Source organism: Hyposmocoma kahamanoa, unplaced genomic scaffold (assembly GCF_003589595.1).
Source record: "Hyposmocoma kahamanoa isolate Upper Pololo Valley unplaced genomic scaffold, ASM358959v1 66, whole genome shotgun sequence".
Lineage (NCBI taxonomy): Eukaryota > Metazoa > Arthropoda > Insecta > Lepidoptera > Cosmopterigidae > Hyposmocoma > Hyposmocoma kahamanoa.
Genome location: NW_020653854.1, coordinates 11599381 through 11625449, shown reverse-complemented (window position 1 = coordinate 11625449; position 26069 = coordinate 11599381). Strand labels below are relative to the sequence as shown.

Sequence of the window (26069 nt, the reverse complement as noted above, 5' to 3'; positions counted from 1 at the left end):
TTTGGGTTGTCGACACTCTCGAACCTGCTACTGCTCTGTGATTGGCCAGTGGTGCTGTCCTCCGCAAACATTCCTTATTGCTTGCATGGAAATATCAAGCTTGCTAGATATCAAACTCAAGCAACGCAAAGAAACCCAAGGCAAAGGAAGCGGCCGGCGCAAGCGAGCGACTCATGAACAGTCCTACCTGTGAAGCTGACTCGCTCGCAAGCATGCGAAAAACGCAAGTGAAAGACTCATGAACCCGGCATAACAAAGGCGAAAAAACATTATACAGTCTGTGTATTATAAAATCGTCTTAAAGGGGATACTCATTAATGCTGCATTGCAGTCCGCCTTGCCGTCTGCCGCATTATGCTGGATTATGATATGATTATGTCGCAGCGTGCAAATCATCCTGCAATGCGTCCTGCGAGACTCCATACGAGGGCCATACGCAGGATAGTGTATAGCCCTCGCCCGCCTGCGCGGCGGACTGCCATGAAGGTGAACGGGCCGTTAAATTTACACAATAACTAACCAAAAGAACTACTGAATGAATGTAGTTCTTAACCTTAGAGGATGGAAAAAGTTCTAAACTGATGACATTGTAAGCTATATCCACGAAACATAAAAATCCGTGGCCATAATAAAATTAAAAAAATACCAGTAAAAAAAAATTTTTGACAGAAGAAGAAATTAAGATCCGACCGAATCGAAAAACTTATATTTTTGTTGAAGTTGGTGCTGTAATCCACCAAAAATGCTATCTAGGCCTCTTGTTTCAAGAGTTCTTCTACTACGATCATTGAAGAACTCTGCAGATAATGTAAAACAAGTTAAAAGAAATGGGAGCCATGGGTGAGTGACTGGTTATGTCATCGATATTTATTTATCTCAGCGTAAAAAGAGCCACTAAATAATTGTATGTATGAATACTTCTCGACTAAATTCGATATTATAAAGTGTGATATATTTATCGACAACAATATAATGAATGTTTGTTAATGTTTACGTAGTACATCAAAATAGTTATGGAGAAGTTACGCACTTACGGTTTATATGTCTTTCTTCAACCACACAACCGACTATAATATCAAAATAATATCAAAAAGTAACATCGAAGTAGTAATTCATTATTGAAGGAGTTGCAGATCCATTAAAGCTGATGACATTGTAAAACTAACTGATGTTAGTTTATTTATTTATTTATTGAAAACACTTGAAAGCTTACATTATTATTAACTAATTATAATTATATATATAATAATTATAATTATTATAATTAACTGCCTCCGTGGCCGAACGGTTACCATGCCGGACTGCCACGCAGAGGTCCTAGGTTCGATTCCCGGGCCGGGAGAAATATTTGTATGGCTTACATTTATTTCTCTCGTGAGTTTGGGTGTAATTTGTGTTTGTCTATGTATGTGTCCATGGCACCCGCGACACAGGGTTTCCCTAGTGCGGGGCTATGTTGAGTGTGTGCGTTATTATTATTATTATTATTATATTACTTAATTAGTAATACATTACGAAAACGCTTGTAAGTCTGTCTTGATTTTTTATATTTTTAAATTTAATTCAATTAATCATGTTATGGTCCTATGTGTAACAATTGCGAAAACCTAAGAACTTGTCTAGTTATATCATCAATGCATTATATTGAAAAAATTTAAAAAAATAGAAAATACAAAAATTTAATTCATAAAAATGATATTACAAAGTATTATACTTTTTAAAAAGATATTACAAAATATTATATAAATTGAAAAAGATATTACAAAATATTATGTAAATTGAAAAACGCTGCGTGTGCTACCTCCCAGTCCTACTAGTTCACGAACAGAAGTATCCCGCTCCGGACTGCTTGTCAAAGAATATATCTAAATTCTGAGACTGGTTGTACAAGCTTGTGCTTGTATGAAGCTGCACATAACTTCTACAGCAACTGAGTTATCCATAATTGGAACATGCTACTAGAATCGACTCTGTTAATGCCTTCAGAAACATGCTCAACAATTATTGCATTCATCCTCCAAGAACGACTTGGCAATGTTGGGCCACAAAGACAGTCTCACATTCCTACATCATCGACATCCTACAATTGTCCTACAATTGACATCAGTTGTTACAGTTAGAAAATCAGCATATTAATAATAACATATGCACACAGTCACAGCTCTGCACTAGAGAAACCCTGTGTCGCAGGTGCTGTAGACACACATAGACAACCGTAAATTACACCAAAACTCACGAAATAAATAAATGTAGGCCATACAAATATTTCTCCCAGTCTGGGAATCGAATTGGGACCTCTGCGTGGCAGACCACTATGGTTATATATTGTGTAAAGGCTGCATGGCACTTAATTACATTTTCTATTTGTTATACAGAGTATGGTCCTACCGTGTGGTTCCACCCATGCCCTCAAAGAGGGCTACATTACTGGCTGAAGTACTTGGAGGATTCGCTTGGTGGTGGATCTTCTTCCATATTTTTACTGAACCTGAACATGTTTATGTAAGTCTTTTTTTTCTATTCAGTATTTCAATATTATAAAATAAGAAGTAGTCGAAGTTTTTTTTTGTCCATCGCGTCCCCTCCAATGGCAGCTGGATTTTCAAACTAGTTGATCCAATTCCAAGATTCCGCGCCTCATAAGACGTCTCATTGAGTCATGGATAGTTGCCCTGCCAGCAGGTTAGTGTGGTGATGCAGTCGCTTTTGTACTTAATAGCGTAAGATCGAATTTCTTCTTTTACTGTGTTGATTTTTAGGTAGTGATGGATTTCCGAGTTTCGAATGAACCAGGGCGCATTAGAAAGGACGGAATCTTCAGCTCTTTGTGTTAGTGTAATATTTTAATTGTATGTGGCAACCTAAATCTGAATGCCCTGAGTCCATACTGGTGTAAGGACAGTGTTTCTTTTAAGCAGCCAGTACAGTTCGCGACATCAGATGTTGAGTTTGTCTCTTTTCGCTCGGTTATGATTCCTCCAGGAAAGCCTACTTAACAGAGTTGTTAGGGTATGAGGTAGATCCAACATATAAATTGTGTACAATACTGGTCCCAATACGGAACCTTGGGGCACTCCAGCAAGAATATCAAAGCATGGTGATGTGTTTTCTCCTTCTCGAACTTAGAGGAATGTACTTGAAAGGTACGTTGCCAGGATAGCATAATAATTGTGCGGTAGGAAAGTTTTTATTTTATAAAGTAGCCCTTTATGCCATACTCTGTCAAAAGCCTGTTGTATGTCCAAAAATGCAGCCAAGCAATATTCTTTGTTTTCAAGAGATGTTCTGATGACACTACATAATCTATGGATATGCTCTATTGTAGCATGATTCTTTCTAAATCCAAATTGGTGATCCGGTGTTAGTGATTGTGAGAAAAGTGCTTTCACGAGTCTCTTCAGGAGAATTTTTTCGAATATCTTTGACATTACGGGCAGCAGGCTTATTGGTCTATATGAGGTTACATCATGTGCTGATTTCCGTGGCTTGGGCACCATGATTATTTGGGATACTTTCCACAGTTTAGAAAAGTGACCTGTTCTCGTTACACCATTACAGAGACATGTCAAGTAGACAATTACTTTCGAGGGAGTTCGGTGAGCACTTTTTTGTGTATGAGGTTAAAACCTGGAGCTTTCTTGTTCTCCAGCCGGTGGATAATTTATTTTACTTCCTTAGGAGATGCTGGATGGACCGGAAAGTCTAGTTGCAGAGCGCATGACTTCGTCAATGTCTGTCACGTCCCTTTGAGGGTCGGGTTCATTTAGAGTGCAAAATTTTTGACAAGTGTCTGGCGAATAAATTTGCCTTTCCTTCAGGTGTTCTAGCACACGTGGCTTAGCAGTGACAGGCCTGCCCTTGCGTGCTCGCCATAAGGAGTAATTCATGGCTTTTGGTACCTGACAATACCTCAATTTCGGCTTTTGCAGCATCGTTTGCAGTTCGGTGTATAATTTCTTTCATTGCGAAATTTAGAGCTCTTTTATCTTCCGGGTGTTGGCTAGTGTGCCATACTCCTTTTTTCTGAGATTTTTACTCTAATTTCTTCAGGTACTGGGTTATGTGTAGTTTATATATTTCTTATTTCAGGCGTACAAGTCCAGCAGCTCCTTTGATTCAAGGAAGTGAATTCTACAATAGCACTTTCTATGTCCTCTTCTGATTGAAGAGCTACCTTGAGTTGCAAATTTTTGTTTATCATATCTCGAAATTATTCCTATGTAGTACAGCATCGCGCGTTTATCAGTGTTCAAAACTGTTGTGCTAATGCTTAATATAATCGAAGTATGATCTGATGAACCATCGAGACATGGCTCTATAACACAGGAGAGTCGTGATAATACTTTTGTTATAAAGAAATCTATGACATCTGGAAGCCGATTTGCATCAGAGGGCCAATGTGTAGGTTCCGCCGTAAAAAGGGTCTTCAAATTGAAAGTATCTGGACTTTTCTTCAGTTCTCTGCCACTGTTGTGGTAAGTCTGGATCCCCAGTGGACAAGTTTAGCATACCAGTCTCCCCCTGTAATAAATCGCCCACCAAGAGTGGTAAAACATTCATTGAATAAATTTTCGTCTATTGCCCGCCTTGGGGGGCAACAGACCGTAGATATGCTAAAGTATTCATTTTTAAATGATTATCACTAATTTCAGGTGCCTTACCACGGTATGACTTCTTTTTATTTTCCCGATATTTCGGAACGGTTGCACGCTCCATGATCACAGGTTGACTGGACGGCGACAGCTGACAGCTTTAAAAGCTGACATATCTGTCTACCCTCTTGCACTGTCGACGACTACCTTCATCGCGATTTGTTGTGGCGTGGTATTAGAGCTGTTTATGATGAATTGATTTTTACTCACTATTTTATGTGTGAACTGCGTTTTATCAGTCAAAGGGTCGTATTCCAGAACCCTACTCAATGCTCAAGTCAGGACTTAAGTATGATTTAAAGCACTAGAAATTATACTTAAATCCTGCGTTTAGGGTCGTATTTCCAGTGCTTGAAATCATACTCAGATCCTGACTTGAGCATTGAGTAGAGTTCTCGAATACGACCCTTAGTTTCTAGCAATTCGGTTAGTATCTGTATATCTTCAATTCCATATAATATTATTGACCTGTGGTGGTAGTGGTATTCTTGGTGTTTTGTTCTTAGGTGCTCCGACTTCGTCCTCATTTGAGTCTACAGCCAGTCCGTTAAATCTATTTGAGATAGTGTAACACTTACACACATAAATTTTTAATGTAAAAATAATTTAAATAATCTATTGTGAAATTTGGCAAAGTCAAAACATTTAACACTTACAGTCCCATTTTGCAAATGCTCGTAGGATAATACTATGTATATATATCATTCAATAATATATGGACATTTAATCATTAATTTTAATTTATTTGTAAACCTGTTGTAGTATAGATAAATTGTTCACTATGGTTAGGTGAAGTTTAAAAAAATATTTGTTTTCTAAAAAAATAATTAATTTTCTAGGGTGAATGGCCCTACATTGATCCCAGTACTTGGACCGATGAAGAGTTAGGCATACCTCCCGACAGCCAAGGAAGCCTCCCAAGGATAAATGTATAAATAAAACATACTGCCTCTGAATAGAATAATGAAACATAATTTATAGCTTGAAAAATTATTGTTGTAAATAAAAATTCAAATTAAGAAATTAACCTTTTTATTTAAGAAATTACTCTTTTTATTTTAATAGTACACTTAAAGGGAGTCTGGTAACTAGTTCCCAAGAGTTTGCCACTGGTCATAATTTTTGTTAATACGTATTTGATATTTGCCTGTAGTTGCATGTATTGACCCAAAATGTAAAAATATAACTTTTAGTTAATGTAGGTACAGATAAGCAAAAAATGCAGGCATTAAAAAAAGGTGGAAGTGCCATTCTCAATATTGTCGAGTTAGTTGTTGGTGGTAAAATTTATCAGGAATGTGGGACATACTTCTGCTATTTATGTTATCTTAAAGTTATTTGAATACATTCTTACCATAAGGAAAATACACGACCAGACACGTTATTTGTTAATATTTTTTTATTTTATGGTATGATTCGTTTAAGTTACCTTCTTTCCCAAATAAACAATATGGACTTGTTTGGGAGTAAGTATGTAGGTATCTGAATTTTATAGAATACCTTTGCCCTGTGTTGCGTTGTATGTGTGTTGATACTGACTAGTAAGTATCCTTAAATATACTTTTCTCTATTTATATAACAATTTTCAAATTTTAATTTTAAATTTACTATTATTATGAGCCTTTCGGTGAAGGAAAACAATGTGACCTGTATGTCGAAGAAGGGTCACAACCGTCCACAAACGTGTGAGTCTCCAACCCGCATTGGGCCAGTGTGGCGGACTATGGCCTAAACCCTCGCCTGAGAGGAGACCCGTGGGACCAGCAGCAGTGGGACTTATTTTAATGATGATGATGATGATGAAAAAACCAAAATGTTTATATTATAATAATTGAACTACGTATTTCCCATTAGCAATGAATTGTAGTTTAAAAAATAGTCTATTCCTGAAATTTAAAAACTTTTTATAAAAGCGACCTCAAAAGTTTGTGTAATTACATCTATGTGGTAAGTTTTATTGAAGTTGGTCACCGGAAAGTGCGCGAAACCGGATTCATTCCCTAGTTTACCATCCCTTAAAGAAGTAATATTTTCTTCAAATTTAACTGGGATCTTTACTGAGGTATCCTCTTGCCCATAGATTTAGTATATACTAAATAGTAATATACTAAATCTATGCTCTTTCCAACAAAAAAAAATCGTCAAAATCGGTTCACAAATTTTTATGGCATGGGATATGAGTTATCGCGTAACGTATACATATACAAAAAAAAAAAAAGAAATACAGTCGAATTGAGAACTTCCTCCTTTTTTTGAAGTCTTAAAAATAGTTTATAACTTAGACTATGGAAACCAATTTTTTCCATCCTCCAAGGTTTATAAGTATTGTGTATTTTTAGTAAATTAATCCAGTAGTCATTATTACTAGGCTAGAAGGTAAGCTCTATAGGCAATGGCTTTATTTTTTGATTAGCGCCGCATGTAAACTTTGCTTAGAGGATGGAAAAAATGGTTTCCATAGTCTAAGAAACTTTGGTTCTTCTCTTAGAGGATGGAAACCAAAATTTGAAAGTTACAAATGGCAACAAACACATAGAAAAATTCGTGAGGTCCGCTGGTTCGTTCCCTGGCTTAGTTGGTATAGCGTCTGGCACGGTATGTTAAAAGATGTCGGCTCGAATCCGGCCGGATCGAAGGAATTTTTTCTGAGTGTTCGATCTTTGTATTAATAATTAAGGCATGTGTTTTCAAGGAAAGAACTTGTGAAAATATTGACAGAGCTCCTCCGTCTCTATCAATAAATGAGAAAACTGGTCTAATATTTTAATAAAGATTTTTATTAAATTATATATAACGTGAAAAAAATACACATGACACGAAGAGAGTACTACGAGGTGAAAAAATAAATTTGAAACACACACCGGCCAGTATGTAAAAGATTGCACATCCGTGCTCTGACACCCCTCCTCAATTATTTACAGCTGGCTTTCCTTATACTACCAAAAAAATCTTGTCAGTCATGAACACTCAGTACACACCCATTTCTCTACGTCAAACAAAACTCATACTTGCCCTTTAACACTGCTTTCGTTAAAGCATCAGCAGCCATGCACTTGGTTTCTAAATACTTGAGCATTATAGTACCCTTGTCTAATGCTTCTCTAATAAAGTGGCAGCGAACATCAACATATTTTGTCTGCTAATGTTGCACCGGATTTTGGGCTATTGCCATAGCAAATTGGCTATCTGTATGTATCGTGATAGGCAACTCCTCCTTGCCCGTGCCGTGCCGTTTTTATATTACATTTATCGATGACTATTCGCGAAAAATTTTGCATATTTTCTCAAGGCGAAGAGTGTGGCTTATGGAAAAATAAAGGATTTAAGAAATTTGCAGAAAATCAAACCTGAAAGAAGCTCAAGGTGTTGAGGACAGATAATGAAGGCGAATACGTTAATATGAGTGCATTCTTATAAAGGAAAATTATGGTTTAGGTCAATTGTTCGAAATTATGCGAACTTGGAAGGGGATTTTTTTAAAATACCAACTATTTCTTAGATAAATGCAATTTCGTTACCTACTTACATATAGGTAACTCATCAGAATTACAATCATTTATGTGCATAATATTGACATAACTGCCTACTGCCAAACTCATTATTTTTTGCATCGTCGAAGTCGGGTAATTACTGTGTACACTCGGCTTTATCCAGTTAGTAACGAAATCCATGAAATGTTGCGAAATAATATTACAAATATGACCATAACCGAGTTTTTAAATGCCAATGGTTTGTTATAATTATAACTTGTTATACAAATGTCATAATACATTTATTAAACTTTTAATTTACATGTTTTACGATGAGATAAATAAATCAAGACTCACCGTATCATGAAAAAGTTCTTAACTATTAACGTCACGAAAACATACTCTCAATTTGACCAACACGTTTGGACTGATTGTCATGAAAAATATGGCCGAGGACGCCAGACCAACAGCCAGCAAGGATAATTCTAATGGTGCCCGTGCAAATATCTAACGGATGAATTCAGAAATTAGGTGAAAGTGGAAATTAAACGTAACGAAAGAAAAGTAAATCGATATGGCTCATTTTATTTTTGGCATATTTCTTAAATTTTTACTATGAAGCCGCATTTAAATCATTCTCATACATAATGAAGAATTTCATTTTGTACAATATTATTTTCAATTTTTTCATACTTTAGGCCTTTTGTAAATAGTTTCTTTTTTATTATTAATTGTTACGTTGTAGCGTTGTAGTGCTTAGGTTTAGTTAATTCATTTATTTATTTTTGTTGTATGTTTAAGTTGATTGCCTCGTAGCCAATGCTCAATAAATTAAAAAAAAAATATCGTGACTTTTCGTATTTTTTGAAGTGTCAAACACTTGACGTAAGGTGGCGGCAATTTTATTTTTATTCGGCGCTTTTTTTTGTAAAGGTACATATATTTTGAGAAATAGTCCGGTAGTGAAATATGTAGGTACGCGTCTTCTCCTTGTAGGTTGTTGGAGGTCTTCGGTAAAAGTGTAGACACTAACATGATAAGCGATACAGGTGTACAACAAATAAGAATAGAACCTGGTACCCGAACCCAGGACGTTCACGTGTAAACTTTTACTGATCTCTTTTATATGACATAAATGAAATAATTATGTTTTTTGTTTAAGTAACACAAGTTAATATTACATATTTCACAATAAAAACAATGATTTACATACACATACACTTCACGCCCTTTTCTCATCGGGATAGGCAACACAGCCTTCCACTTGCTACCGTCTTGGCTTACATCTTTCTCTTCATCAAAACGCATCAATGCTTTTTCATAAACGCTTGTTGATTAAGATATATTTTATAGATCGGAACGGTTTAAACAAAACCCAAAGTTACTAATTTAATCTTTAATTTTGTTTTTTTTTTTCTTTTAGCTTTTAGTTAATTTTTTAGCTTTAGTTTACTTAAAAACAAGCTCGAATATCTTTGTCTTATTTTATCTGCTTTTTTAGACCTATGAGGCAACTACGCCTAATAAATTCGTTTAAAAATGACCAAACAACAAAATGTCGATAACATACCACAAATAATCATTATCGTTAACTAATGAACAGTAATGTAACTGCGATATATAAATTAATTAAAATCATATAAAATTCCTGTAAAAGATCTCTGATTAAAAGAACAAGTATAATAGGGAAAATATTATATTATGTATAAATTGATAAACAAAATACTTGACCTAAATTTTATATCACCAACACAATCTACGTGACTTAATTGTTTTTAAAATGAGTACAAGTATACTGTATAGGGAGTCACCATACTTACTAACTTAGAATCGCACTAAGTCGGTCAGAAAAGTGAGTTTCGCTGCCGCTCTGACAGCCCCGACGCGAAAGGCACGTCTTTAGCGCTCTTATTGCATGGACATAAAGCTTTTTCTGGCGCTTTAGTGTATTTTTATTAAATATGTAAAATTAACTATCGCGTTTGCGTTAAGATTTTGATTTAAACCTTATAAACATAATATAATTAAGGTCTAAATAAAAATTTTAACGCAAACGTGGCCCGCGCCTAGGGCGGCCAATGGTGACAAAAAATTCACTGATGATTGATGATAATCTCAGTAAAGAGTACTAAAAAAACCGACCTCAAAAGTACGTGAAATTACGTCTATTTGCTAAGTTTCATTGAAATATCCCCTAGTTCGCCACTATACAGGACTTGATACTGGAGATAATAAAAATAGGTTCTCACTACGACACTACTCAAAGTATATCGAGGGAAAAACGCCTTAAATTGGAGAAATAGCAAAATCAACTAAATAATTGCTAAAAGTAATTGCTCCTAAATTAAAGTTAGGCGCTATTTATAAAAATGAATCTTCATGCGTGAACAGCCACCCTTAGAGGTGGATGATTTCCTTCAAAATGAAATGGGACCACTATGGAAGTACCCCCTTTCCAAAAAAAAAGAATCATGAAAATCGGTTCACAAATACCGGAGTTATCGCGTAACATACATACAAAAAAAAAGATCATACCGTCGAATTGAGAACCTCCTCCTTTTTTGAAGTCGGTTAAAAACAAGAAATAACTCAAAGTACCTAAATATTGTAAAGGCTCACGCACATTATGGCGGGCCGCACTGCACCGCATCGTATAACAATAATCTTCCTAAATCACACTTTCGTACATTTTATGTATAAAATATAGATATGTTACATCTATAATATAATATACAGGGTGTAAATTTGAGACCGGGCGGCAAGGCCAGCTACCTTAATCGTTGTAGTTAGAAGACTATCCAAGAATTTTGAAGATATTTTGATTGGAATTCACAGATTTTGAAAAAATGGTACAGTCAGCAAGATAAATGATTATAATTTGGTTTTACTTAAATCTAATTTGTAGAGTAGTGGCCAGTTTCGTGTCTAACAAATACTTTTCATTTAAAATGTGTGGTAAAAGATTTTGCGATTTCTGACATTTAGGGTCGTATTCTAGAACTCTACTCAATGCTCACGTCAGGATTTGAGTATGGTTTAAAACACTCGAAATCATACTCAAGTCCCTGCCATTAGGGTCATATTTCCAGTGCTTGAAATCATACTCAGATCCTGACTTGAGCATTGAATAGAGTTCTGGAATACGACCCTTACAGTACTCTTACCTCAGTTGGTGCCACAGAGACTATATAGGGCGCACTATAAGTTTCCGGAACTGGCCACTTACATAAACAATATTTAAAAAGGAATTACAACATTTAAAAATGGAACTCTTTGGTTGTAGAATACAGTTTGTTTCATCTGACTGTCACTTGTTTTTACATTGTGGCGTCATTTTAGAAATTGGTTGTCTACATCACCATGGATTTAACTCGTGAAAATTTTCGTAGTATGATTTTTTAACACCTCAGCGGAGCATTCTCGGCTTCTAACTGCTTTTGGCGATGAAGTACCATACAAGACGACTATTTATAGCTGGTTTGCAGAATTCAAACGTGGTCGTGTAAATCTCAGTGACGAACTTGGTGATGGTCGCCCGTCCACTACTGTGAACAACAAAAACATCGATGCTGTGCGCCGTATGATCAAACAGACAGGCATGTGACATACCATGAGATTTAGGCATCTTTAGGTATAGGCATGAGACAAATATAATCAATACTACACAAACATTTGGGTGTGAAAAAGCTGTGCTCTCGGTGGATCCCACACAATTTAAGTGAGGCTCAAAAAACGGATCGCGTCACTTGGTGCAATGCCATGCTTACCATACAACAACAACATACAACGAAGGGGCGTCAAATTTGGTATGGAACATAGCAACAGGCGACGAAACATGACTTTATAGTTACGATCCCAAAACAAAGCAGCAATCAGACATGTGGCTACTGTTGCTTTGGAGAGTCCTTGTACCGTGAATAGTGATTGGTACACGACCATTTGTTTGCCGGAAGTTATTGACAAACTCCGTAAAAATAACCGTAAACGCCGTATCATCTATCGCCGTAGCACCACGATAATGCTAATTCTCACACGGCCAGACAGACAAATGAATTTTTGAAGGTGAACAACGTTGACCTTATGAGCCATCCCGCGTGCAGTCCCGACTTGGCACCTTATGACTTTTATTTATTTTCAAAAATTAAGAACCAGTTACGCAGTCAACGATTTTCATCATCTGAAGAGGCTGTCGAATAGTATGAAAAATATGTTTCAGCGATTGTCACGGAGGAGTGGCATAAATGTTTTCAAAATTGGTTCATTCGTATGAAAAAGTGCATTAACGGTAACGGAGAATATTTTGAGAAACAATAAATTCATTTCTGACCATTTATAGTATTTTTTTCTTTTCATTGCGGAAACTTATAGTGCGCCCTACGTATAATCATAGCATATTATCACTACCGCGTCTGTCTGTCTGTCTGATTGCGATAAATTCAAAAACTACTGAACAGATTTTCATGCTGTTTCCACCAATAGAAATAATGATTCACAAGGAAGGTTCAGGTGTATAATTTATTTAGATTTTGTTTAAGTTGACTGAAATCACTACATCACTACATATTATCACTACCGCGCCTATATGTCTGTCCAATCGCGATAAACTCAAAACTACTGAACGGATTTTCATGCGGTTTCCACCAATAGGCAGAGTGATAATGAGGAAGGTTTAAGTGTTATATAGTTAACTAAATTTCTGAATCGATTTCGATAAAAGGTTTTAGTCTAACCATATGAGTGCCGAGAAAGGGGCGACTGGTATTGACGACATGGCCTGGGGTCGGCCGGCGGGTAGGGCGGCCAAGACAGAAAAACCGCCACTGGTGGTAGTTAAATTTGAATGATTACAAATTTCCACTCGGGCCTCTGACCAGCTTAGTGCGATTCCGTGTCGATAAGTGTGGTGACTCCCGTATGTATCAATACGACTCGGTCTGAGTTCCGCCTCGACTTGTAGAGAGTACGTTATATGTTAAATAATCGTCATTCGCTTTATCCCAGTTCATGAACTTTGTTCGGGCTTCCCCTAGATAAGTATATCTACAATAACATTCCGGCACAAACATATACTAGAGTAAAATGTTGGTATAATTTCAAATAGCGGACTATTTACTTTTATACACACGGACGTTACTTTTTTTACGTGTAAAAAATATCATTTGAAATAATTATAAGTGTTTGAGCATAATAATAAGGCACAACTCACACAGGCGTAGAGTCGAAGCGTCGCGTCGCGTACTGTTTTTCAACTACAACGCTTGGCGATGCGCGTCGTCCCGCGACGACGCTCGCATTGGTACGCCCGGGTCACAGTGTGGTCGGCATCTGAGGACTCACTGCGCCCAAGTGACGCGCGAAGCCGCGTCGACACCCGCTTCCATATTTGCATATCACAAAGTACCTTAATAATGGGAAAAAAGAGACGAATATGCTATAGACGAATAACGTGACGCGTCGCGACGCTTCGACTTTGCGCCAGTGTGAGTTGAGCCTCAGGAGCACGTTCTCATCTCTCTATAACGTAAGTACCACGTATATGACCCTCGCACCCCGTCATACGTTAAGGACGTTTTCGCTTCCTCGAAACTAAGGTCTGAAATGGATAGCCTACTGAAACCCTTTTCACCCGCTCAGAGTATTTCAAAGACTTCTTTACGATGAAGGCTGCACAATTATGGAACAAACTCCCATCTGAAGTCCGACATTCTAAGTTCTTCCTGTTTTTAAAATTGAATTACGTAAATGTCTCCTGACACGGCCTATGTATTATTATTATTATACTATATAGAAATATACAATATGTAGCTATATTATATCGTTATTTATTATTTGATAATAAAGCAACTTTTTGTTTATACATTTCAAATTTTACCGTTGGCACACTATGTCTCCCGCTTGTTTAGCTTTCCTCTACCTCGAAGGCTGTCTGGAAGAGATCGATAGCGATAAGCTCGCCTTCGCCCACATTAGTTCAGCGTTCTAAGTTATTTATGAAGTGTATTGATTTTTGTGTGTGAGCAATAAAGAATACTTGTATCTATGTATATGCATCAAGTATGTTTCTAATTAAGTAAAGAATGCTTAGAAATTGCCAATAGCTGAATTACCGGACACATACGTACTTACTTCGTTATATAGAGCATGCGTACGTCAGAGCGTTGTATAGGTATTGTTTTTTCGCGGCTGTTTTATCATTCTATATAAATTGTGTCACACCAATTCAGTAGTCAGTCACTGGGTGACGCCGGTGCAGCGCGACGATGCTGCGCTATCTCGTGATTTTCGGTGCTTTGAACGCGTTTATCGTGACCAGCTTAACCAACGTTGGGCCGAAATTCCCCCCGACTCATGGCGAAGTATGGCCCCAACCGCAAATGCAGATGAAACACGATCAATTTCTGGTTTACGACCCAGCGAAATTAGTTATTAAGGTGAGTGACTTTTTAAATCAATTAAAAATCCAAATTATAATATGTGAACCAACCGGCTTTTGAGGGAACATGTCGTGTAGAAATGTACTTGTACATATTTAAACACCATAGGACTGTCTCGCAATTCTGACCTGCGCAAGAAAAATGTTGTTGCGTTCTCTACATCCATATAAAGTTGAGATTGTTTAACTAAGGTAGATCGAATCGAGTTGTTAGGTTTTCGCGATTTACATATAGGCAATGAAACATTTAGTAGCAATAGGGTACTTGTGTAAGAGTTCGTCTAGGGAAGTACTGCCACCTTGCCTATTTCTGCCGCCAAACAGTAACGTGAGCTTTACTGCGTTCCGGTTTAGAAGGGTAAGGTGGTGAAATTACAGGCACATGGGACTTGTCAACTTATATCTCAAGGTGACGGGTTCAGTGGCAGTGTCCCTAAGATCTTTGCGATTTAAAGCTCTGAGGTCACTGCAAATGTTATGGACAGGCTTGTCGCCTACCGCCATGTGCACGACTTGTTCATCACGTCACTTGATATTCTATAAATACCTACTTCCAGGTACAATATCAAAAGGCGCTTAAAACGATGAAATGGTTTAAAATTTGCTATTATTTACAGACAGTGCGAGAAACATGCCCAACGTTAACTCGAGCCATAAACCACTATGTTTACGTGCTGAAAAAACTTCACGACATAGCCAGCAAGAATAGAATAAACCATAAAGAAGATAAAACACACATCCCTTCCAATGAGCATGACAAAAAAAAATTGTTAGGGAATATAATGGAACTGAATGTAGAATTAAGTGCTCCATGTGAAGATTATCCTCATTTTGACATGGATGAAATCTGTAAGTACCTAACATTTTATTGAACACCACAATTAAGAAAAAGGCTTAGGTGCTCAAGCACAGTCATTGCACGAGTACGTTTGCAGGGCCCAGGACAAGTAATACAGCACCCGATGTTCCCGGGTTCAATTCCCGGTAGAACCAAATTGGGAAATGAACCTTTCTAGATTGGTTCTAGTCTGGGTGTTCTGGGAAGTGCCCCTGAGTGAGTTCCGTTGCTCTGGTATTCACATAATAGGGAATTGTCTAGTTTATTGAGACCAGGCAATTGGTGTAATTGACTGGCACAATTTTGTCACTATTATTATGTGAAGATAATGTTCCAAGAAATACGACTGATAAAATGTTATAGTCAACGAGTTTGATAAGTTTGAGTATAATGGAGTTCGAGATTTGTTCCTTTCATTTAATGCTTTTCAAATAAATCCAAACAATTAAGAACCACGAAACCGAATTTATATAAAACATTTTTAGTACTCTCCACGAAACATTTAAAAATAAAGATAAATTATAGATAAAGAGTAAAACAAATGTAAATAAAGCTATTATAGTATTAAAATAAGCATTAAGAAGGAAACCTTATACAATCTTCATAGTAAAGCTATACATTTTAATATTAGAATTATGTGTAATTGCGATGCCTAAAGCAAGTAAATGTGTACCTGTATTTTAGGCATATTGTTGGGCAAATTTCTTTATATTACAGCTTGAAAATAGACTTTCTATATTTAAGAATAAATTAATTAGTAGTTATAAATTAATGGTTACATAAAAATAATTATGAAACAACTTCTAGCAATCCCTCTGATCCATTGTAAGTTTTACTCTTAAGAATTTAATGAAATCGATACCTCGAATGTACACTGGCCCAACGCTATTTTATTGTAATTTTTGTTGTTATTTTTGTGAACAGCCACATTTATTTACTAATATTATGCTCCCTCAATCATGTGGAAAAAAAAAGAAAGCGACGAAATCCGAAAAAAAATACAAAAGAAAACGAATAATTTGGCGTATTGCTCATTGGAGGTATCGAAATATTCAAAGCCAATGCAAATTTCGATGCCAAACGCCCACACATAAACATTTAAGTATAAGTAGTTCAATTACTATGATCTTTGACCTAAGACCATTTACACTTAGTCCAATCAGTAACGAACATTTAATTAAACGGTTACTTTCGAGTACAATCGACTACATTACTATGTAATTTATGGACGTCATAAGAAGGCTTAAGGGCACTCAGTGAGCAATGGAGAGAGAGATGCTCGGTACTGCCCTACGTGATAGAATCAGAAATGAGGAAATCCGTAGGAGAACTAAGATAACCGACATAGCTCGAAGAATTGCTCAGCTGAAGTGGCAGTGGACGGTCCGCTATTTCGTTCCGCGGTTTAAGAGGCATAGCGTCTGGCGCGCTTTGCTGAAAGACGCTGGTTCGAATCCAGCCGGACCGAATGAATTTTTTCGTAGTGTCCGACCTTTGCATTAATAATTCTTATAAACTAGTAGAGTAATTTCACAAAAATAATTGAATATCATGGTGGGCAAACGACGTTACATTCAATAAACTTAAAAATTACAAAAAAAGTACGAATTTTAGTAGGTTTTACTTTATCAGCTTTATGAGCTGTGGTAGCCTAATGGTTTGACGTACGGTCTCTCAAGCAGAGGTTGTGAATTCCAATCTGGCCTCGTACCTCTGAGTTTCTCGGAATTTATGTGCGAAATTTGACTGTCATTTACCATGAGCTTTTCGGTGAAGGAAAATATCGTGATGAAACCTCGTCGAAGAAAGTTCACAATCCTCGAAAAACGTGTGAAGACCCCAACCCCCAATGGGCCAGCGTGGCGGACTGTGGCCTAAAACTTCACCTGAGACTCTTCTCAGGCACACACTCCCAGCCAGTCGCACAATTGGGCACGGGTAGAGACCCGTGAAACGTATGGGTTGATGATGATGATCATTTATTTTTTGCCATTTATTTTCCTTTTTTTTACAATATAGAAGTATATGATATGTATACATATATTTAAGTTGACTATACATAACTAACTTTATTAAAAGTGAGTGGCATTTTGTATCTACGATCCCGTTTTCCAACAACATGGGCATTTGAATCGGAGTCAAAGGGTGACTAGGTTATCGACTGCAGATTAGGAACTGTGCAAATATTAAAATCAACAAATATGTTATTGTAGCATCAAAAGTGCTGTCAAATCTGTTTATTTTTAACCGACTTCAAAAAAGGCGGGGTTCTCAATACGACTGTATGTTTTTTTGTATGTATACTACATTTGTGAACCAATTGTGACGATTCTTTTTTTCTTGGAAAGCGGGTTCCTCGGTACTGGTCCCATTTACATTTGAAGAAAATATTCCACCTCTAAGGGTAAACTAGGGGATTAATCCGGTTTCGCGCACTTTCCGGTAACGGATTTCAATAAAATTTGGCAATAGATATAATTCCACGAACTTTCGAGGTCAGTTTTTTAGTACTGTAGTACTTACTTGTATTTTTAGTACTGATCGTTATTGAATCAACTGGTTACCTATAGGGTATACTTTAAGTAAGTAATCGGTTGATCCAAATTGATGTATGTGCAGTATGAGAAACGTAAACATTTAACCTTAGTAAGCTTTACTTTCTTGTGTCGTGTTCTTTATTTGTAAGGCGAGCGAGCGAGGTAAATTCCTGCTATGTGCTTAAAACTAATTATTCAAGCTCTCCTGCACCAAAGAAATAGTTTATTCTTCCTGATAGGTAACCTTAGCGCCCAGTTACACGAGGTGAAAGTTTTCCATTACCACGACTTCATGTACATTAATGGCGAATCTGAATTCTATTTACTAGGCAACAACATTTAAATTCCTCTGAATAATACAACCGCTCAGCCGCCGTTGACTAAATTCAAGCCAGTCTCGCCCACGTACCCGGGATGCTCATTTATGTTATAACGTGAAAGCTCAATAAATAGAGCGTATTTTTCTATATTCTGTTTTATTATATGTGTGACTTTTTTAGTCTTTGATTTGCTTTTAATTGTGGTAGTTTTACATTATCTTTCAATTTGTCCAACAGTGTCTGGCATCCATATGTGGTCACCGGTACAATGCACACATATTCATTACTATGAATTTGTATTTTGTATCAATTTCTTTTGATTTCAGGACTTCTTTGAGTGACCAGAATTTCTTCCACGTATTTGTGACTCGTCTTCCAATTTCTTTGTCTGTTTGGTCCGGTCTGTGGATATTATTTGGCCCAAGTATTCTTATTTGTCTACATATTCAATTTTATTTCCAGTTATCGCAACCTGTTCTTTAATATTGTTTGCCAAAAATTTCGTTTTGTTAGTGTTCATAGTGAGTCCTTTTTTTTAGCTTGCCGTGTCCAATTCTATAAGCATAGTTTGTAGCATTTTTGGGTTTATAGCCACGAGTATAAAATCAGCTGCAAATTTCAAGTGGTTAATGCGTACTCCATCTATACTCAAGCCATATTACTCCCAAACCAGATGTCTAAATATACTTTCCAAGACAGCAGCGACTATTTTGGGCGATAGAGGATCCCCCTGATGGACACCTTTTCTGAGTTGGAATTATTCTCCTGTAGTCGCTGGCTGTATTTTTGCTTTACTCTTTTTGTATATTTGTTGGATTAGTCTTATATTTTTCTTTTGTACTCATTGTTCACCGAGAGATTCGCAGACTTCATTATGTTTAAGTGAATCAAAGGCCTTATTGTAATCTATAAATACTTATTATTATTGTTGTCCTCTCTCTCATTAAATGTTTCTATTATTTGTTTTATTACAAGAATATGATCTATGGTTGAAAAGCCGTAACTATAGAGGCAGTTAAATAGTAAAGACTTTTCTGTACAAGTTTTATCTATGTAGGTAACAACCACATTAGTTGAATATACATCAAACTACGAAATATAAAAATTACTTACGAAAATGTAGTCACTCTTGTCACTATCCATAAACACAGCCAGCCTATATTGTTATATAATAAAATAATTAACGCGCATCCACGGCTTGGGAAGCCTAGCGTCTTAAGAGTCTATACTACCTCAGCTCGAATTCAAATTATTCCTTTACGGAATACGGTTCATTTTGCTTGGGTTTAGCGGCAGAGACACACATTTCAGAATGTATTTTTTTACAAACGAAATTAAAGCCATTTGAAAAATCTATATCGTATAATATTAGTGTTCTGCCTCCGTGGCCGAACGGTTACCATGCCGAGGTCCCAGGTTCGATTCCCGGGCCGGGGGAAATATTTGTATGGTCTACATTTATTTCTCTCGTGAGTTTGGGTGTAATTTGTAGTTGTCTATGTGTGTGTCCATGGTACCCGCGACACAGGGTTTCCCTAGTGCGGGGCTATGTTGAGTGTGTGCGTTATTATTATTATTGTGTGCCTTCTATTTATTCCAGTTGATATAAAAATCATTGGTACGTACGAGTATATGTAAAGTACCTATTGAATAGTTATTTTGTAAAATTTTGAGGCAAGTTTGGGTTTTTTCTGTTGTGTAAATTTTTAGGAATCGTGTTTTCACGCCATGTAGTTAATCAGTGTATATCCTCAATTATACAATATATTTTTTTCTAAAGTGATTGATTCAACCAAAACCAAAGCTATTTGAGGTAGTATATACTCTCAATAATCTCAGTTCTTCTTAGGGTTCTTCTCCTTCCGGAGGTTGGACAACTTTATGGCAATCCTGACTTTACAGGCTGCCGCTCTAAAGAGCGAGGTGGTACTGCAGCCGAATTTCAGTACAGAGTACTAAAAAAAAAGCGACCTCAAAAGTTCGTGGAATTACATCTATTTGCCAAGTTTTATTGGTTACCATAAAATGACGTAACCGGATTCATCCCCTAGTTTGCCACCCTTAGCGGTGGAATATTTCCTTCAAATTTAAATTAGACTAAGATACCCTCTTTCCAACAAACAAAAGAATCATCAAAATCGGTTCACAAATACCGGAGTTATCGCGTAACATTCATAAAAAAAAATATAGTTGAAAATTGAGACCTGCTTTTTTTGAGGTCGGTCAAAATGTGGCCACTGGTAATCGAGTCCATATTCCAAACAATTTTTTTGTTTAATTCTTAAACTATTGTTTTATTTGTTGTTTTTGTTTCGACGACGTAAACTTTTCGATAGTGCTGAAGCTACAATTTCTGTGAACTTGGTATTATGCAGATGCAAAAGCTGTAGCTAAAAAGGCATAATGATAACCTAATCCATTATGTGGCGTAAAAAGGCCTTCGGAACTCAACCGGAATAAATCATAGATTACATTTTAACCCGTTAAAGGGGCCGGCACAGCATTAGGCAAGGGTTAAGCTCCATCACCGAGGCGCACAGAGTCGCATCGTGTGCGTTGTGTGAAACGCTTTGAAATATGAGATACGCATGAATGCTAGAAGAAAATAAAGTAATTTTAATGTTATGGCTGGTATACAATACGATATATATTATTATTTAATTAGATTTCAGTTGATTACGTTATTTTTTGTACGTTAACTTCGTACTTCGTTACAATCATTACACAATTCACAGGCGAATAGTCAGCGTTGCTATTATTGTGCACAACAATGAACAATAAATATGTAACCTCATCTTTTACTGAAACCGGGCTTGTTCAAAAATCAGAAACGTTTATTGTATGAATTGGTAAAATACAGGTGTTACTTACAAGTGATTAGATCCACAATTCTTACCCAATCAAGCGTACTATATCTTAAAATTACAATTCAATTAAAATTGATTACAACTTAAATGTCAAAAATGAAAACTATGATTAAGTTAATTATAGAATTGTCAAATATTTGATGTCTTTATATAAAATTCGTTAAGATTGTAAAAAACTTTGTCAATTAACCATTTTTTTAAACAAGTTTTAAATTTATCACAATTTAAACATTTCATTTCCATTGGAAGTCTGTTGTAAATTCTGATCGCTGTTACATAGGTACTGCTGTGAAAGATCGTGCTGTTTATTCTACGGAGGACAAGACGGTCCTTGTTTCTGACGTTAACGTAGTGTACATTAGATAGTTTAGTAGTTACTGTAATTACGTACAAAAATATATATTTCCAAAATATATATTCCTGTTAAAGTCAGGAAACCCTTTTCTTTGTACAGATTTCTTAAAGAATAATCACTGGATTTACAACAGATTATGCGTAAGCATCGTTTTTGTATTGTGACTATTTTAACAGCATTGACAGAGTTTAAAGAACGTACAGATATGGTGAGCCTATCTATTGAGCGGACTATAGAGATATCCTGCATAGAGCTTGAACGGCTTGTTATATTAAGCGTGTACAGACCCCCTCATTCATCTTACGAACTACATATTTGAAAAAAGATTAGATGAAAATTTAGGCAAATTAAATAATCCAAATAAATATATTGCTGTTTGTGGTGACTTCAATGTTAACTTAGAAAATTCCAGTGCTAGCAGTAGGTTCATATCATTTTTCCAATATTATAATCTTGTGAATCTTTTCTTAGTGTTTCCGACTAGAATAACTTCTACTACTACCACTTGTTTAGACAACATTTATACTAACGCCGTACCTAGTAATAAATCTATTATATATAAATTAACTTCTGATCACTGCGGTCAATTAGCCACTTTTAATATAACTGTTGACAAAATGCCAACAAAGGATATCACATGTGTTCCGATAAATAATGGTCGACATAAAGCTTATAGAAATAATGTAATGCTTAAACTAACTGATATTCCGTACGTTAACGATCCCAATAAATTGATTAATTCAGTTTTCAACATAGTGAAAAGTGAACGTGATAATGTTTTTAGGTCCAAAATCGTTACTATTAATAATTCATTGAAATTTAGTGATTGGGCGACTGTGGGAATTCACAAAATTAGACAAAGGCTATATGATCTTTACGATGAAAGGACTTATAACACTAGTAACAGTTTTAATGATTTTGTTAGGAAATATTTGAAAATGTTTAAACGTGTTTGTGTTGCAGCCAAAGCAATGTTTATAAATAGTAAAATAAAAAGCAGCCCGAATGTAGTAAAAACGACTTGGAATATTATAAACAGCGAAACTGGAAGGGTCAAACCTCGTAACTTAGATTTTCAACTAAGATTTAATGACAAAATTGTAAACACAGACGCAGAAGTTGCTAAAATATTTAAAAATTTTTTTACCGACATTCCAATTTTGACTACTAAGTCGTTAAATTCATCTCCCACCGCCGCTGAATCCTTACTAAAAGAAAATAATGCAGTTAGTATCACTAGTTTAAGGTTCCGTTATGTATTTCCAAACGATATTGTTAAAGCCTTTAAGTCTATAAACATAAAAAATACTGCTGATCTTGATGGTCTTTCAGTCAGAGTAATTAGTTCTATAGTTGATTGTATTGCGCCTTACTTAGCCTGTGTCTTTAATAAATGAGTTGATGATGGTGTCTTTCCTGACCTCATGAAGCAAAGTAAAGTTATTCCACTTTTCAAATCTGGTAGTATTTCTGGCCCCACCAATTTCAGACCTATATCAATACTACCAACGCTCAGTAAAATATTTGAAAAAAATATTCTAAATCAGATGTGTGCACATTTTTATAGTAATAACTTAATGTCTCCTAAACAATTTGGTTTCACTCGGGGTCGCTCTACAACCGACGCTGGTGTCGAGTTGATTAATCATATATTTGATGCATGAGAAATCTCACATGATGCTATTGGTGTATTCTGTGACCTTTCCAAGGCTTTTGATTGTGTGTACACGGTTAGGAAACTTCGCCATTAAGGTGTGGCGGGACGTAATCTCGACCTTCTTAAATCGTATTTGCGTGGTAGGGTACAGAGGGTCGATGTTAACGGTACGAGATCATCAGGGTCTTCCCACCCATTAGCATGGGTGTCCCTCAAGGTTCAATTCTAGGCCCATTTTTGTTTTTAGTTTATATTAATGACTTACCTAGCCTTATGGAGGGTATAAAACATGAGATAGTATGCTGATGATACTTCATTATTATTTAAAGTTAAAAGGCACCAATGTTCCTACGACGATGTGAACAATGCTATATCTAAAGTAGTAGATTGGTTTGCTGTTAATAACCTACTTCTTAATGAGAAAAAAACAAATTGTGTTAAATTTACATTACCCAATGTCGAAGAGACGGTTACAAACATTGTAGTTAGAAACGAAAAATTGTATCTTGTGGATACAGTTGTATTTCTATGTATAACGTTAGATGCTAAATTGCAATGGGGTCCCCATAGAAGTAAGTTATCAAAACGGCTCGGCTCTGCAGTGTACGCGATTAAAAAAATAAGGAAACTTTCAGACGTCGAAACCGCTAGATTGGTTTACTTCAGCTACTTTCACAGTCTAATGACATACGGCATTTTGCTTTGGAGTAATGCCGCCGATATCAATAAAATCTTTGTCCTGCAGAAACGTGCAGTTAGGGCAATTTACAATCTGGGCCCCAAAGTATCTTTGAGAGATAAGTTTAAGGAAATTAAGATTCTTACACTAGCCTCACAGTACATTTATGAAAATGTAATTTATGTTAAAAGGAATAGTAATTTCTTTATGAAAAATAGTGACAAACATAACATTAATACGAGGAATAAAAATAAACTAGCTTTTCTTGATAGTCGTCACAAAGTAAAAAAATCATTTAAGGGGCAATGTATACGCTTCTATAACAAGATTCCGGTTGATATACAAAATTTGCCTTTCACGAGGTTTAAAACTATAGTGAAACAAAAACTTTATACTAAAGGTTATTATACAACTTCTGCGTACTTGGATGACAAAAATCCGTGGTAGTAACCCGTTTAGCTCATGGAGGTAGTCTCGATCTCTGATGTTTCAAATAAAAAAAATAAATTGTAAATGTTATTTACAAAGAGCAACCCCTAGAGTTTCTTGCTCATTCTTCTCAGGGGAATCTGCCTTACGAATGAGCGGTAGAGTTTAACCATTGTGACGATTTCAAGTGTAATAATGCTTACCTATGAAATAAAGATTATTTTGAATTTGAATTTGAATTCCCCAAGAAATTACACCATATAGTAACGGTTATACGTTCCCGTAATATGCGTTTTTTGCAAGTTCAGCCGACACTACATCGACCAATGCAGATAAAGCGTAGCAATAACTACACAGTTTGTTATTTAGCACATCTACGTAATGTTTCCAATTTAAGTTTTTATCTATAGTAATACCAAGAAATTTAGTATTATTTTTACCTCATCAATAACGTCATTTTCACAAGTTATGTGTAAATCTAAGTGATTTTTTTTGTAATTACCAAACTGCATATATTTTGTTTTAGAATTATTTATTTTTAAATTTAGTGATTTAAGCCAGGTAGTAAGACCTTTCAATGTATTGTTTATGTCAAATTCGTAGTCAATTTTTGTTTTTTCGTTGTTAGCAAATAATATTGTGACATCATCAGCGTACATAATTGGTATAAAGCGTGCATAATACTGAGTAAGATATGGCAGTTCATTTATATAAATTATAAAAAGAAGAGGACCCAATACGCTTCCCTGTAGCACTCCCAATATATTTCTTAAGTATGTCGATCTGGCCTCTTGAACGCATTTATTGCTAAACACGTTCAGATATAAGTACTTGTTTACATTCCGATAGGTAACGTATTATTGTTTTATTGTTAAGCGACAAAACAATAGATTGCCGATTTATATTACGTTTTAGGTTCACTCACCTATTACATTTATACCTTTTATAACTGCCAATTTCACCACTACATAAATGACGAAAGATACAATTTAATTTAATTTTCTTACCTTAGCCTAATAAAATATAAAAATATGTATATAAATAATTCCTGTCACATCTTGATTATATTTACGCGCTACGCTGTGTCAAAGAATGTATTATTTCTGAATTGCTTTACGAGATCAATTATACTAATAATTTCTCGTATTACGAATGTAATCACTGTCGATATTTCGAATAACAAGATTAACAAGCGACTAAAGGATTAATTCAGGAGCTGCCTAACAGCGCCGTCAAGTTCTTTAGTTTCGTGAAAGTCGTTGAAGATAAATGAGTATCCAAGATTCTTGCTTTTGTTTCAGATTATCTCAACGTTTCATCAACGTCCAATTTAAGAAGCTCTTCGATTTGGGGTATTCTGAGAGGCTTGGAGACATTTTCTCAATTGTTTTTCATTACTGATGACTTCAAGGTAAATCTTTCACTTTTCTAATTAAAAATTAATTCTTATGTTTTCACACATTTGTTTACGTATATTTCAATTAGGCATTAAGTACCGAAATAGTATAAAATTGCTCCTTGCTCTGAACATGATGTACAAATCAGCCTTGATCACCGCCGTAAAGTTGCCTGCTTATCAGTATTTCATAGGATTTATCACAGAGAGTGTACGATGGAATTACACGATTTAATTCCGCCGTCCCCTTTCCATCATCGGGTGACAAGACGTACTGGTGTTCTTCCCCTATGTCAACATTTATATGGCGAACGGCTACGTAAGAATATTCTATTAACGTGGACCGTTTCAAGTCAATTCAATTTAATTCGAGTTTCGAGGGTCTATAGGCATTATTATTATAAGTGTGCATGCTCCATAGTCGACCTCATCTTGA

The 26069-nt window shown here is 35.9% G+C and overlaps 2 protein-coding genes across 2 annotated transcripts; both read left to right on the top strand.

Annotated features, from left to right (window-relative positions):
- Window positions 1-661: 661 nt before the first annotated feature.
- On the top strand, window positions 662-5654 carry LOC113231647 (NADH dehydrogenase [ubiquinone] 1 beta subcomplex subunit 2, mitochondrial-like). Its single transcript, XM_026466073.1, has 3 exons — window positions 662-840; window positions 2376-2502; window positions 5492-5654. Exons 1-3 carry the CDS (start codon window positions 743-745, stop codon window positions 5585-5587), a joined length of 321 nt encoding a protein of 106 aa, XP_026321858.1. The 5' UTR covers window positions 662-742; the 3' UTR covers window positions 5588-5654.
- Window positions 5655-14334: 8680 nt separating this feature from the next.
- LOC113231889 (beta-hexosaminidase subunit beta-like) lies at window positions 14335-25669 on the top strand. The gene is made up of 3 exons (XM_026466429.1): window positions 14335-14553; window positions 15173-15404; window positions 25539-25669. Exons 1-3 carry the CDS (start codon window positions 14383-14385, stop codon window positions 25667-25669), a joined length of 534 nt encoding a protein of 177 aa, XP_026322214.1. The 5' UTR covers window positions 14335-14382.
- Window positions 25670-26069: the final 400 nt, after the last annotated feature.